The 16,520-nt window shown below is 40.7% G+C and overlaps 1 protein-coding gene across 8 annotated transcripts in view; it reads right to left on the bottom strand.

Moving 5' to 3' along the window:
- The window catches only part of ARPP21 (cAMP regulated phosphoprotein 21), a 309,256-nt gene that overhangs the window by 149,929 nt on the left and 142,807 nt on the right, over window positions 1-16,520 (bottom strand). For all 8 annotated transcript variants that reach the window (XM_069214895.1, XM_069214912.1, XM_069214885.1 and 5 more), the window contains 5 exons: window positions 13,999-14,225; window positions 9,248-9,478; window positions 6,290-6,450; window positions 2,887-2,991; window positions 851-1,108 (listed from right to left, as the gene is read on the bottom strand). In XM_069214895.1, coding sequence (XP_069070996.1) covers window positions 851-1,108; window positions 2,887-2,991; window positions 6,290-6,450; window positions 9,248-9,478; window positions 13,999-14,225 — 982 coding nt within the window. The remainder of the gene's footprint in view (window positions 1-850; window positions 1,109-2,886; window positions 2,992-6,289; window positions 6,451-9,247; window positions 9,479-13,998; window positions 14,226-16,520) is intronic.

Raw genomic sequence — 16,520 nt, 5'->3', positions numbered from 1 at the left:
AATGGTATCATTCTATCAAACCTGTAAGGATGAAAGGCTATGGACAGAGTTTAATTTTTCATTCCTATGACTCAAAACAGATATCTGCTATTAGCATGTGATGAACTGATCTATCTTTCAATATATTCCTTTTGTAGAAGGCATACCTCCGATGTCAAGGTGGTGCAATCTTGAACATGGGTAGCTCAGAACTCTACTGGGATACATCCATGGGCAAACCTTCTCAGCTATTTTGGTGTCCATGTTCCACTCCTCCACTATACAATCTGGGGTGGGGTGGATTGACTTCTGAGGAATGATCTGTAAGTGCACTAAAGCTTACAGCTCAGCTACCATACCATTGTCTAAATGACTTGTGCTCATAGTACTTCTACTGTGATCTTCATACTCACCCCAGAAAATGCAATAGTCAATTAAATATAAACTAAAATGTTGCTCTTCACAGCTGAATAAGAATGCCCTGAATCATATCATCAATAAATATACTACATATTTTTTGGATCAAAATATGTATCTTAAAAGACAGGTGGGTGGGAATCTAGGTAGGTATATAGAACAGAAGGCGGGCATGCCTGAATAGCATAATTAGCCATCTCCAGGCCAGTAGTGCCCAACTGAGTATCCACACCTCAGATGTCATGAGGTTCAGTTTCCACAAGCAAAGAAAGGGTTGGAAATGCTTGGACAGTCTAGGTAAAATAATTGTCTGTCTTGCAGCTTTGGTTGTGGCTGACTCATGCGGTGCCACATATCTATTAGCAGGTTTACAAGTACCAGTCATGTACTGCATAATGGATGTGTAGTCTGATGTTCTGGACAAGCTACTTTTAGGAAATACCAAGCCACATACCTGCGAGGGGGGTTGTTGTACATATCCTTGTGGTGGGGGTGGTGGCTGTATAGTCTGTTGGGAGGCTGGTGGTCCTGCACCCGCAAAACTTCCTGGAGGAATTTGCTGACTTGGCGATGCCATAACATAACTAGGCTGTGGAGGTGGTGGTGGGAGAATAGGTGACGGGTATACAGGCCCAGAAGGTGGCTCAGTGGTTTCTCCTGATGACTGACGGCTTAAACTCATCTGGGAAAACTGTGTTGTGATATCATCTCTCTGTAGAAAATCAAAACAGGCGATAACATCATTAGGGTTTTAAAATACATTCCATAGTTATAACATGAATTTCACAAAGTGTTGAAACAGTATTTTAAAAAATGTATGTAGGTTTTTATTCAATTATTGCAGCTAAATAAATTCGGCACTATCCATCTAACTTTGAAAGAACTCGAAAACGTTCTTTACTATACCGTGATTGGAGTTAGACAAAGTAAACAAAAGCATGACCATTTGACTAAAAACCTCTTGCCAAAGCACTAAGCAGGAAACTTCAAATGATCTTTCCAACAGCAGCACCACATATGGTGGTATGTGCTCTACCTGTGAGCTGCCTGAAATGGTTGTACTGGCAATGACTGCAATGCAGTAGCTTTTTTAGAATTTGGACTAACATATGTCTCAAACAGCTAAAAGGTAGAAACCATCTCTAAAACAGGTTAAAAGAAATGTGTCCTTTTCCCCGTCTACTGGGGACTGGGAAGGGGTATGTTTTCATTTTTTTCATCACAGACCTGTAATTGCATAAAAAAAATATCTCCACAGCGGGGGTCTGATTTAATGATGCTCGCCGCAATTTCAAAAGAACGCACGGGTCCTGCAAACCTCCCACAAGACGCCTGCAGAGAAGCTTCATCAAACTTTAGCTGGGAGGCTGTTTCTTTCAATTTGAAGGTTTATTTTACATCTCGCACTTTTGTAGACTGTGTGCCTGTAATGGGGAGGGACTTGTAAAGCTTGTTTCAGATCCTGTCCTCTTGAGACTGTTATCATAAAATAGAATCTCTGCACTTCAAAGAAAGCCATCCCGTTCTTGAAATTTCGCCCAAAAAATCCAATGGTTCGATACAACGGAAGAACACTCTGTCCTAACCGGAGCGCGTCCTCCATATGGTATTCCGCAGTCGCAGTGCCCTTGGAAGGAGTAGTTGGCCTGCCTGCATCTGCTCCCGCAGCAATGAGGTTGTATCCGCCTGTCCGTGCACTTTGGTTAATGAATGCCAATCAAATAGTTCCTGCGCACTGCACGCGGGTCTCCGTCCAAGAGGCATTAGTCACGTTTCAGGCTCGCGGTGAGAAATATAACAACGGAATGTGCTGCGTAACGTAGCGGCGCCGCGGCAACTGCTATTTGAAAGGCCTTGTATGTTTAGATGGAGCCCAGTGATTAGGCACAGTGATTGTAGGGCTATGGCATTCAGAGCGCACGGTTCAAATGTTCCTTGACTAGCAATTGTTCTCTGAATGAAATTTCATGCGTTCAAAAGAAAAATCATTTCGATATGGTTTACTAAACAAGTGTACGTGTGTAGGACTTCGCACAGTGCAAAACAAGGTACAAAACAACAGCTAGGAGTACGTATATGCTGGTCAGCAATGACATAAGATAACATGATTGGGCCCTTCTGCTGTATGTGGCGAGGGACCTGAGATTCCCACCCCTCACAGAAATTCGTAGACCATTGGCTGCTCTGGGACCCCAGGAGGGTTGGGGCCTGCGTGATGTCTCTCTTCAGGGGGGTATTGTAAGGCAACAGCTACGTCATAGTAGCTCAGGAGTTGCTGTAAATAGTCAAGTGTTATGCATATAAGCAGAGGGTATTGTGTAAGTGCAAATCATTGGAATGAGTAACCGTTGTTCTGAAGTACCCATGAGGCGAAACGTGCCGATATACACAATACTGCAAACAAATAAATACCATATATAGGAACTTTTTCTTCCACACTGTTGACACCACCACCAAAGACTACTCTGAAAACAAACAAAGCGGACATACCACAGGAAACTGTTGTGTGGCAGAGACTGACAGAAGATGCTGCGAAGGGTAGGCCAGAGCTGGGTACTGCACGGACTGAGATGATGACTGCATAGCCTGGGCGGGCTGTAAGGAAAGGGAATCGGTTATGCCTTTCCTTGGCACACTAAGAACCAAGCACGCATTTGTTATTAAACACTTGATTTTCTCAAATCACCCCTTTTGTGCTACAGCATTGATTTTTGTTTTTATCAATAAAATACATATTGACTGCCAAAGGAGCCCATTTTAGACCTTGCACTGTTCTAGCAGCGTGAAGGCAGTGTTCAACACTTAAAAATGGTGTATGAATAGTCTCTTCAAATAAATAACAATTTCAACACTGGGTGCTACTTACACAAGACAGTTGACTTACATTCAATTTTCATAATTTTTAAATAGTATGTGTTACATAGCATAACAGAGCACTCAAATATATTTTTAAACCAATACTAATCGTTTTATAATTATAAGTATTATATTTATTGATATTTATATTTATGATAAACGTTGACGTATTAATTAGGATTAGGCATTCCCACTCTACATTGTAAAAGTGTTGCACATCATAGGATAGGTCCTGGACCAACAAAGAAACAAGGGAATAGCATTTTAATTTAGACTGAAGAGCATTGTATTCTTTATCATGCACTCTCACAACATCACTCCAGACAAGCCACTTCTTAAATCCGTTTTTTTTTTTGCTCCTTTATAAGAGAGTGTTTGCTGGCTGTGGTTAGAATAAGTGTACACCATGTATTGCAAAACGAACAACCCCATGTGCAGCTTGTAATTTGTTGTAAGTGTATTTTAAACATTTTGATATGTCACTGGGTGTAGAACACACTGGATGGTGGTGTAGAAAGTACAAAAGGTGCAGTTAACATGCAGATGGATTCCATTCCGTCCTAAACACCCTCAGTGCAGTAAATGAAAGAAACAGCCGACACGTCTCCTTACTAGTCAGTGACTGGGTTTCTAGGGAACGACAAAAAAAGGGAGTTTAACTACTACACTTCATTTTATTTTTTAAGCAGCAGTTAAAGCTGATATTTAATTAGGGATGGGTGAAACTCATGGAATTTGAATCTGCAGATTTTCACAGTTACATAAGAAACTCCACAGAGTTCATGTAGCTTGACCAATGGGTGAAAAATAGGCATGCTGCACTGCTCCCACTGTGATTTAGCGCCAAAACATTTGCCTGAATGGCACTATGTGGTTCGCTGGAGGGCACTCGACCATTGGGATCAACTAAAAGTGTAGGCTTTGTCAAATCCACTGGAGGAAGTTCTCATGTGGCACGTTCCCCGTCCACAATTTGAACTTGGAGTCAATGAAGTACAATAGAAATAATGCTTGTTTGGAAAAGGACACAGTAAGGTGCACCCCACATTTATTATTTATGTGATAACCATTAAAGGTGTTGGGTACCTAAAAGCACAATGTGGAGCCAGTCAGCAAGCTCCCAAGCTCACGGATGGAGGAGCTCTAAGAGAGCCCGTCTGCTGTTTTGCTTGATGTTGTTGACCCCATCCAATTGTACATTGTTTCAGTGGACCAGACTGGCAGACTCAGAAACGCTCTCTGCCTAAATACACCAGACTCCCATCAATCTTCTTTCACTGCAAAATGTCAGGACAAAAATGCGCTAAAAGGTTTGAGGCTAATTGCCTGGCCCCTGGTGAAGAAAAGAAAGGTCCGAAAAAAAAACTAGCAGAGGTGATGAAACAAGGAATATCACATCTCTTGCTCTCAGCAGTAATTGTATTATTATTGTATTATTACCGCTTTTGGCCATTCATTTACAGCACCTTATTATGCAGATACCAGTTACAACGGAATTGACCTCTCTTGTCTCGCTTTTGGTCCTCTCAAGTCGTTGCTGCGGCAGGTTGCCATAGATACCAACATCAAAGCCTTGTAAGCAGTTATTTGCTACCTCCCAATCCAATGCAAAAAGATGCACAGCAAGGCGAGAGCTAATGCGCCAGGACATAAAAAAGAGCAACGGAAAGTTGATTTTGGTAATTTCCTATTGCATGAATCGAGGCAATGAGGGGCCCTTTGGTCCGGACATTGCATAACCTCATCGTGGCTGTAAATATACCGCCTTCACTGATGTATTGGTTTCTTATAGAGTGAATGGGGGGCCTCTCGGAGGTGCACAGCCCAAATACCAGCTGCTACAGGATGGTGAACAGCGGTACAGAGAGTGTCAGGCATCTTCCTCTATAAAACATTTACAAAAGACAAACGTTAGACAAAAAAAAAGTGTGAGACACTCAGCTACTCGGCCAGTACAGAATCTAAGCGCCCTTCAGATAGGAAAGCATTAATGTGAAACACGTGCATGCTTATCAAACTTGTTCATGCAAAAATGAATGGTGTAATTCACATTAAATATTACATCACTGAGCTGTTAGTTCCGGCTCTTCCTGAAGCGGACCACCAGGTCACAAAGGTGTCAGACAGTAAATGGATTCTCTGCCTTCACATTTGTGCTCTCTTCTGATAATTTGCAAATTGCAGGTGTCACAAAACCTTCCCTACCCGCAACAGATCTAAAGGGGCAGTTTAAAATGTCAACACTTCAGCGAGAAAAGCAGCTGTCACTGCATATTCACTCAGGGGAACATTTACTATTATTTCACGCAACACAGCGCAGCAAGGGAACGTGCTGCGCTGTGTGAAACAGAGAGAGCAGAAATGCTCCATATATTTAGAAATATATGGAGCATTTCTGCTCTCTCGTTTGCTCTGACGCAGAGGCCGGATTATTTTTTGAGCTGGAAGGGATACCTTCGTGCCCAAAATCAATCCTTAGTTGCATATTCATCTTTCTATATATGCCGTGGAATGTAGCACACATGGGAAGAGGGAGTAACAAGAGAAATAAATATATTTTTCTCATTGTGCCTCTGTTGCATAGGTGCACTAATTTGGCGTAAACCCAGATTTACAGGCCATCGCTAATCTAGTTTTGCTAATCTGGTTTTGCACCAAAATCCATGCACCACCCATTTAACCCAACATAAAGTAAAACAAAGCAGTGTTTTGTTGCCTTGCATTACTTTGTATATACTACACTAAGTAAAAACTAATGAAACATCACTGAGGTAGAGGAAGGAAACAAAGCATTATAGTGAATTAAACAAGACAGCATCATGCAGGTGAATAATGTGTGAGCAATGAGTGATTGGGAAGTCTGTAAATAATTGAAGAGGTTCAAGCGTCCAATAGTTGAGCTACTGTACACCAGAGCAAAGCAAGGAGAAAATAAAAGGCTGTTGCAAAAATGGATAAGGTACCCGTCAAAGTGTTACTATCAATAGAAACATTGTTTTCAGTGCAAACCACAGCATAACAGAAACAAAGAGGTTACCTGTGTGATAAGGTGACCTGTTATTTGCTGCTGTGCTTGCTGTTGCTGTGATGAAGGATGCTGCTGTTGTGTCTGTCCTACAATCTGACTCCTTATTGGCTGTTGACCACCTGGTGGATTGTAGATTGCAGGTGTACCATCAGGATTCACAAATGGTTGCCCTGCAACAAAATGAATGTAATATGCTGAGATGTTTTTTTTTTTTTTAAGATGAAGAAAAAGTTAAATTAATTTGAATAGGGGCCGATGGTGGAATCTTCAAAGCACTCTGTTTATTGGGTAATTCAAGTTTTTGTCACAAAGCACATGCGTTTGGCTTGGTGCATACCTTTTCTGTAGAAAGTCATGTTGGCACCTGCTAACTCGGCTGCAGAAATTTAAAGTGAGATCAGGCAAGATTGACCTCTCCCTTGAAAAATTTAACTGAATCCTAATGTGTCTCTTTGTGGCACCGCAGAGCCAGGCAAGTGGGGATACCAGGGTATAATTATTCTTATAGCTTAATGCTTTTACTCTGCTTAAGTGCGTGGAATGACCTATGCTGAGCACAACAGGGGTAGCTAAGTAAAAGATTTCAAGAGCCCTTCTTGAATGTAAAATAAGAAAGCCATTATGGAAATGCTGAATGCCAATTCTCAAGACGTTATTGCAATCTGAAAATCTTTAGCCAGCCGAATCACAGCCATACAAATACATTACTCTAGTAAAGTACTTTGGAAAAAGCAGAAATGTTGAAATGTGAATTGACCTAAAGCTTGACAGGATATCTTCAACATGAGAACCAGTACATTAAAGGGAACCAAATCAGGTGAGCTGCTTAAAGGAACTGAATGTACTCAAACAGGTACGCATGTAGTAGCTGATGAAAAGACTATATTATCTGTCCATTATTGATTTGTGAGAGTTTAGGATAAAAGATATCTTCAGACTATTATTGAAAGCAGAAAAGAGTCAGAAAGTTCCACAACTAAAAATGATTGAGTCATTAAGCATTTACTTTCTCTGGCAATATCAGTCAAACCAACTGCATCTGTTCTTGTCTTTCAGAGATTCTTGATGTGCTGCCTTATGTCATTTTTTGTCCTGTTACTCAAACCCCTCAAAGGACCTGGGGCGGGATTTTTAGTATGGGAGTTTTGCTTCTGAACATCAATCTTTAGAGGCAAATTCAGCTTTGTATACATGCTGTAGAAGGTGGAGCATCTTATGTTTGTGTCATGAAAGACAAAGGGCTGCCACACTCAGAGATCTCTGCTAGCCCAGCAGTGATCTCTTTATCTACTTAGCAGCAATCACCAAGGTAGCTTTTGTGAATGCCTTGAAAGGTTGGAGCACAACCATTGTCTTTTAGGCTGCAATGCAGAAAAAGTTTTTGTTTTCAAAAACTCCAAAAGACAATTATCAATTATTCATTTTTCTGTGCATGCTCACCGGGTTATCCTTGGTGGTGATGGACAGAAAAAGAGGGACATCTCACAGTCTACTCCAAATAGGGAGGAAGATCTCATGTTCTTACTCTGCTGCCCATACTCTGTAGAGACCATCGGAGTAAGTTTCTTAACGGCAGAGGGGGAGGCAGAAGGTCATAGTTGGAAAACTAAATATCTACCCAACTTAGAATGGAGCGAGTGGACTGAGGGTTTCCTGGACAGGTTCTAAATCAGCCCCTTTGTTTTGTTTACTTCTGGATTACACACATCACTATCTTACTATAGATTGCGCTATCTAAAAGTGCTAAAAATAAAATATAGTAGTCGAGTTGCCCTCTGAGTTTTTTTAAGCCTTTTCACCAACAATCTGCTATAAGACTCATTGGTCTGGATATGACTGCACTCAAGGCAAACCAATTTATACACTGATAGATCTGTTGAGGAACACACAAGCAGGGGGCCATTGTAAGTGGTAGTGCATAATTATTTTGAACAATACTGATTAACTGCATTTTATTGAAAATCTAGTAGCCAGTACAGGTTTTATGAGAACTGATCCAAGGCAATGGTGAAGCACCAAGGTCTCAGAGCGTGAGGGCTCCACTGCACCAGATGCCGCACTCAAAGCTGTCAAGTGACATCAATAATGGGTGGGTGTTTTTCCCATCTATCCAGGGTCCCATATTGCTTCCTTGAAGTAGTGCTTTTAACACCCTTGTTCCACCACTGGAACCTTTTTATTTGATGTATGTAATAAACAGGCAAAAACGTGGTTGTGGGTGCCTAAAGCAATAGAATCCTATATGCCAACATATTCATTGTATGCATTTACATAAATACAATTGAAGACTATAATATTCATACAACCAAGTTTGAAGTCACAATACAATGTTTCTGCTGCCCCGGTCTGCACTGTATCTGTGTACTATCTTACCCTAATTTACCACTGGCAATAGGTCCATCCGATGAAGACAGTAATAAAACATAAAAGACATGGCATTTAAAAGTTTAGCCAGTAAGCAGTTAAAACACAGGCTCACATTAAAAAATAACAAACAACAGAAATACCAAGTTTCTGAGAGTTAGGTCTACATCATGCATAAAACATCAATACAAATGAAGTACAAAATAGAGGGGATATTAGATACCCATGGACTCTGTATCAGACCCAACGCATTCTGAAGTAAGAGCCAAATTTAGAGGAGAAAGAATTGAATGAAGACATCTTTAAGATTTTGGAATGAGGAGTGCAGGAACTTTGGCAAGATAAAGCGCAAGAGACAAAAATGAATTTCAATAATTAAAGCTATTTTACTCAGGTCTTTACTTCGTCTGAGAAAGTCTGGGAGACTATTCTCACTCAGATCTCACAACAAGTCCCCATTCTGTGATATTAGTCCATTAATCCATGTAACATTTTCAGGATATGTTACCAGTCACCTGCTGGATTTCAGCATCTTGCACTCAGTGTGACTATCACTCTCCCCATCTCAAATAGTAAGATTGGTAGACAAAACTGGGATGTTACCTGTGTGTGGATTTAGAAGAATGCTGCCTGGGGGAATGCCTGCAGCATCCAGTGGAAGTAGAATATAGCTGGTGCCACTTGATGTCACCTGACCATTCATTCCAGTGTCTGAGTATGAAAGGTTACTTGTCGAGCATGCTGATAGTCCTGGGACAAGGGGTGAGCTTTGGAGAGGTTGATGTGTTCTTGACAAAGACCCTGAGGAGCCAGCACTGCTGGAAGATTCTGAACCTGTAGAAAGAAGCACCATAGTTACAAAAGGACAAGCCTATTATTTACTGGAGACTACGAGCCCATGGGTCCATGTAACTATTACAGGGTAAGTGCTGTATATCTTAGCATTTGAGACACGTTAACTTAATCAGCTTTAGAGACAGGAAACATAACAACAAAATCATCTTTAGAGACAGCTAACATAAATCCTGGAAGGATAATCAATTTAGTAAAATCTCTTTGGGTGCAGTACAATTGCGTTTGCAGATTAAAACCTTCCAGGGAGCTTAGGTTTCTGAGTCCACTACAAACTATTGAACAGCTTAAAATGTTGTAGCCTATTCAGTTGCAGTGGAAATCTTACTGCATACCACCACTGGTAATTTCAGCAGAAAATATTATAAACTCTATTTTTGTGCATGTTACTTTCTTTCTTACACATTTAAAGCATATTGAATTATCCCCTTGCAACTAGGTTGGCGTACTTGTGCTGAGCTGAGTGACTGAGGGATAATATATTGATAGAGTATAAGAGCATATGTCATTTTCGACGCTTATTGTCTTAGTCAGATTAGCCATACACATTTTCCTGTGTTCTGTGCACCCCAAAAGTATCCCTTTAACAGATTATAACACATATGCACGAGCTGAACAAAAACATTCAGGACAACTTCCAAGAACAATTGTAGTCCCCACCACCCAGAAAAAAACGACGACGGCAAAATGTACTCTAAATTTCATGTAAGGACTCGTAGAATTGCCAGATTACCTTTAATTTGTCAGACTGCCTTTACTATTAATAACCTGACTGCTCCCTTTACTACAGGAAAAAGTTAATACACGATTTTACCAAGTGATTGCAGAAAAAGTTCTGTGCTTTTGAAACAGTGGCATAGACTATTAACTGTACAGTGAGCTGCAATCTAAAAAAACTGCATTGGTAATTACTTTATACAACAATAATCGAAAACTCGAATGATTCAGACTCAGTAGGAGGAAGGGACTTATTTATGTAGCCAGTGGTTCTTTTGAAAAGCTGACCTTCCAAACTTATAAGGGACAGAGCCTAAGGGAAAATGTCAGTGGCATAGAAGTTAATAATCTCACGCTATTTTCCAAGTAAACTGTCAGAACAATATTTTCAAGAGTTCTCAAGCACTCAGTGATGCTTTTTTCACTGGCAGCTGCCACGAGGAGGATACAGACTAGTGTGCAGGGATCTGAGAAAAAAGTGGCCTCTCATACCACTACCATCAGAGAGCCTGACCCTTGTAGTGGAGAGAGGTTGCGGCTCTCCATAGGACGGGATCAGACCTCAATGGCTGCCTTGATCGCAGTAGCCCCCGGTCAGGGTAAGGGGCAGAATGTACAGCAGTACTGCCTGGCTGTGGGCCAGGACTCTACCTGTCTGTATTTTGAAAGGGGTCAGACGCCGATCTCAGGAAGGCTCATGGAAGGCTCATGAGAGCTGCAAAATGCCAACGACAGACTAGAGGGTCGGGCAAAATGTGCACGGCTCTGTGATTGCCATTCATTATATTTCTCCCTCAGGGAAAATGTTGCTCTGGGGAATGTACTAGAATGCTAATATGCTCTGGAGCAATCTCATTAACCTCATTTTGTTGTGATGTGTACGAAACGGAATGTGAAAATGGAGGATCTGCGCTTGAGCATTCCTTATTATAGAAAAGAACAAGCAACCTCCCTTTTCAATACAAATGTGCTTTTCAGTACAATTTCTACATATGAAGCCCCCATGCTTCATGCCTCTAATAGTTACAAAAGGGGGTGATGTCGAATTCCTTCCTCAATGATGATAATGTTTCTTACCAGGGATAAACATAGAGTAGCAAGGGTGACGGGTTGTAAATCAATTTAGGAAAATGGGCCTCATTCTCATGGTTCAATAGTGAAATACAACTAACGCTGAGGTGTAGAGGCCGCCGCGCACCTCTGGGAACCTGCTGTATCATTGATAGCTATAGTTTCTTTGGGGCACAATTGTCACATTTGAGTCTCACTACAAAAAATGTCTTTAGTGCTTACACATAAGGGCCTTATTTAGAATGTTACATGTGTCGAATGATTTAATGCACTTGAAATACTGTGAACAGAACACCCGCCCTGTTAGTAACGGAGTATCCTGTCTGTCAAATTGTGGACAAGGCTCATTGTCAGGCAACAGTCCAGATGTTTTGAGAATGTCACCTTAAAACAAAATTGTGCAAACTCTGCTCAGGAAGGCAGAATCCCTGCCGAACGTTCAGGACAATCATTGACCATGTAGATGAGATCCATTTAAATTCATTGTATGAAAAGATGTCTTATGCAGCCATCTAAAATATGCAACATATATTCCACCATTGTGGACCTATGTTGGGTATGCTCCTTTATAAACTGACATTATACTCTTTTGAAGATTCACTTAAGAACTCCTTTTATCATAATGTAAGAACTTATTGAAGAGACAGGCACATTAGAATACTGTGCAGTGTACCAAACTGTATAGTTTAATTGCTTTAAAAGGTTTATGAAAGTGATTGAAGCGTGGGTAGACACTGTGCTGTATAAATTGCTCCACTTTAGGTTACAGCAGTCATTCACGGTAGTTATGTAAGATCACTGCTTGCACTTCTTGACTGCTTTGATCAATACAGTAGAATGCTATTTGTGACCTCACTGATGTGGAGAGAGCCAGCAATACAATTCAGTGTTCTTTGTTCACACTACAAAGTGTAAAGGATGGTGAAATAAATGGGCATCTAAAGAGGTTTGAGGGCTGCCTCATGGGCTTTAAAATACAACTGTCATACTTATTTCATATTGCGAAAATGTGTTCACAAAAATACAGAATTAACTTCAATGCAACATCAAAATAATCAACTTTCAAGATTGATGTGTATGGATAAACAACTTGAAAAAAGCACAGCAACAACAAAATAATGCTTTGGTAGCTTGGATTGTGTCTATGGTAACTTGTAACAAACTTACGTACAATGCAGGATCAATAAAAGTAATTTCACCCCCATTGTACTTATGGTTATTTTAACATTAAAATAAACACAAATAAATAAATCATCCATACTAAAATACCATACAAAGCATCATACAATGCAAATTAAAATAAGTATTTTTTCGGAAATCAATTTATTATCCTAGCACAGGCAAACCAAACATCTTCCCCAATTGTCTAAGCTCTAATTATTGCAAACATTATTTTAAATAGGAAGTGAGAGGTTCAGGACAACTAAGGGACAGATGGGTACCTGTTTAAAAACAGAAATTGGAGACCCTGGTAGCCTATAATTCTCTGCAGCGCCTAGGGAAACCGACAAGCGCAGTGTCACCTTTCCGCCCGCACTGTGCTACTTTTCTGTGAGTTCTCCTTAATTGTTTCCACTGTTGAGTGACACGGGTGCTGTTGTGTGGACGTTCATAGCTGCCAAGTATTCCTATGGCAAATGCTCAATACTAACCTTTTACCAGAAATAGCATTGTATTCTGGGACTTGCAATTATGCTGTCAACATTGTAGCTATGGGCTCAAAAACTCCAACACTAAAGTGCAGTTGGGTACAATCCAGGGCTCGCTTAAGGTATCCCACAAAGGAATGGGGCAACTTGCAGCTATGAATTTTCATGGTATATGGAAAGTCTTGTGTCATGTTTGAACCACTACATCATGTGCTTGGTGACAGCACTCTTTCCACAGGTAGATGTCACTACACCTTTGCATTAACCTTTAAAGCCTGAGGTGTGTGGCAGATGATTTGCAAACAATACTGACTTGTTAGAAAAAAGGCTTTTTCTACTCTGTATATGTGAGCAAATGTGACATGCATATTGGCCAATATTCTTATGAGATAGCCATTTCACCAATAAGTGAAAGAATTAAGCATGGCCAAAATACTTTAAAGTTACCAGATTCTCTACAATGTATAAAATAATTAGATCAGACCTACAAAAATGCTTCTAAACACTGCTCCTTTAATTCAAGCATTTACAATTGGAGGAAAAAAAAAGAAGAAGAAACTCTTTTTTTTTTGACATCCCTAAAAAACAAAACTCAAGCACAATAATGTTAGAGCACTCTTTCTTGCTGTTACACTAGACAACGAGGTTACATTGTGTTGGCTCTTTCAGAAATAAATAAAATGTATTCTTTTTTCTTGCTTTCCTTTCTTTGAATTACATTTTAAATTGTGGTTGTGCAGGTGTTTATCAGTGTTTATATGTTCATAATGATGAGGATTGTTTCCCTTTCATTGCGGTTTTATATGTTGTTATAGGTTAAAACCTAAAACAAAATACCCTAATGTTAACTAACCTGTGACACTGATAATTCTGTTACTTGCAGATAACAGATTTAAATTGCTGCAGGTTGGCACTCACTGAGAAGAAAATAGGTATCTTTGAGGTAGGTAGTAATAATAAATTGTATTCACAGTTCTTCGAGGAATTCGGCTGTGGCAAAGTAGCTAATTAATACAGTTTATTCTCAGCATGCAATAAATATAAATTCCATTCTGGATTAGCTACCTGTTTTAGATAGTTTCCCAGTACTTCTGCTACTGGATGAGCTATCACCCCTTGTCAGTACAGTAATTCCACCGAAACTTGCAGTCTTTGTAATGGCTGGCTTTAGGTTACGACTGGAGCTGTCTGAGTCTGTACTGCTCCATGGTCTTGGGTCTGTCCATTTCAGATCATTCTCTGTACTACTTTGCCGACTTCCGGACGCCTTTCCTGTGCTGTCTCTGTTGCCTCTGTAGCATGACAAGGGTTGAAAAGAAGTGGAGAAGAAAGATTTGGTGTGATTCCATTTTATGTCATTATACATACGAACATTGAAGCTTCATGCAGAGGGTGTACTAAAGCAAGTGGACATACCAAGATACGTCGAACATGCAATCTAAAAGACACCATTATAACCATTACAATTTATCAGTACTAAAATATTTTACAGTGACTTTGGCAGACTCCACGTCTGAAACTAATGTTTGCAATTGTGAGAAAACCATACCAGCAACTACAATACATTTTAGTACTTGCAAAGAAATTAGATAATTCATAGGCCAAAGGAAAATAAACTTTATAAAGGAAGAAAGGTTATGTTACTGAAATGAAAGAAGGTTATGAGGGGAATGTTAAAAGAATGCGTTCTCCTGAAGCAAACAATACCCCTCTTTAACATACCACAGCAGTGAGGATAAGACTCAAGACATTTTTGGGAGAGCTCATTTTAGTGCATCAGTGAGTGTATACATTAAAAGTTATATGCTTAACCTGCATCACCCTTTAAAGCTCTTATAAGGAGACAAATCATTGAACAAAGTGTTGCTTAGCTTGGGTGCACATTTTCATTAAATAAGAAGAGATATATATACCAACCAGAAAATGTTGAATGATAAAAGCCAAATATATTCCAGGAAATGTTGAAAGAAAACAGCCATCATATCAGTTAGAAATAGGGTCTCTGGTTGGAAGTCAGTTTGCACTCTGTCCAAGCAGGGATCCTCACTCTAGTCAGGGTAAGAGAGATACACAGCTCAGATAACCCCTGCTCTCCCCCTTGGTAGCATGGCACAAACAGTGAGGCTTATCCCAGAGACAAAGTGTAAAGTATTTGTACCAACACACACAATAACAAAGTAAAAGTACTACAAAAGGGACACAACACCAGCTAAGAAAAATAGCCAAATAGCAAAGTTATGAATTTTTAAATTAAAAAGAGTCTTACTCCATAGAAATCAATGGATGCATTGCTTTCACACAAACTACCTGGTCTGTGTAAAAAATAAATCCGCACGGGTGAGCGTACATTGGAAAAGTAGGCGATGTATCGATTCCCGGCTCGCAAGTGAGGCCCTGCATCATTTCTTCTCTGGTCGAGTGGGTGATGCATTGTTTTTCTCTCCTGCAGATGAGCGATGCGTCGATTTCCAGACAGGCAACATCGGGTCTGAGCGCCTTCACTGTGGTTTTGTCACCCAGTGACAATGCATGTGAAATTCCGGTGCACCGTGATGAAGAGTAGTGCTGCGTTGGAGATGCGTCAGTTTTGACAGCTGCACACAACTGTTGCATCAATTTCCCAGCCATGATGCAGGTGGGGCATCAAGTTTTCAACCGCGAAGCAGGTGCTGTGTCAATTTTTCTCCTGAAGGGTTCCTGTGCATGCATTTCAGTCTTGGTTCCACCAACTTCTCCTTTCAAGGGCCCAAGGACTGTAGTGGGCACCACTTGCAGGGTAGGAGTCACAGCAAGGGGTGCTGGCAGAGGAAGTCTTTGATGGCCCGGAGACTTCAGAACAGGGGACAATCTCAATCCAAGCCTTTGGAGACACTTCACAAGCAGGAAAACACAGCAAAGTCCAGTCTTTGTTCTCTCTCAGGCAGAAGCAGTAACTGCAAGCCAAACCACCAAACCTCACTCACAGGCAAAGGGGCAGTACTCCTCATACAGCTCTTTCGCTCTTCTCCTTGGCAGAAGTTCTTCTTGATCCAGAAGTAATCTAAAAATCTGGAGGTTTGGGTTAACTACTCATACCTCTTTCTGACTTTGAAAGAACGTCTCTGTTGTTGGCAAGATCCTACCTAGCCCAGGCCTGGCCTCAGACACACACTAGGGGGTTGGAGACCGCATTGTGTGAGGACAGGCACAGTCCTTTCAGGTGTCAGTGCCAGCTCTTCCTTCTCCACTTTATCAGGATCTGCAGGCCACACCCCAGCTCCCTTTCAGGCACTCTCTAGAGGGAATTCACAAACAGCCCAACTCACAGTCTGACCCAGACATGTATTCCACAAGCACTCTGAGGCCCAGAATGGTTAAGCAAGAAAATGTCCAATGTCTAAAAGTTACATTTTCAAACTGACAATCTTAAAAAACAACTCTACCAAAAGATGTATTTTTAAATTGTGAGTTCAGAGACCCCAAACGCCCCCTCTCTATCTGCTCCCAATGGAAAACTACAATCAAAAGATATTTAAGGGCAATCCCCATGTTAACCCAGGAGAGAGATAGGCCTTGCAATAAGGAAACCTGAATTTGGCAGTATTTCA

This window comes from Pleurodeles waltl, chromosome 2_1, assembly GCF_031143425.1.
Source record: "Pleurodeles waltl isolate 20211129_DDA chromosome 2_1, aPleWal1.hap1.20221129, whole genome shotgun sequence".
Lineage (NCBI taxonomy): Eukaryota > Metazoa > Chordata > Amphibia > Caudata > Salamandridae > Pleurodeles > Pleurodeles waltl.
This window is presented reverse-complemented; position numbering and strand designations above follow the sequence as displayed.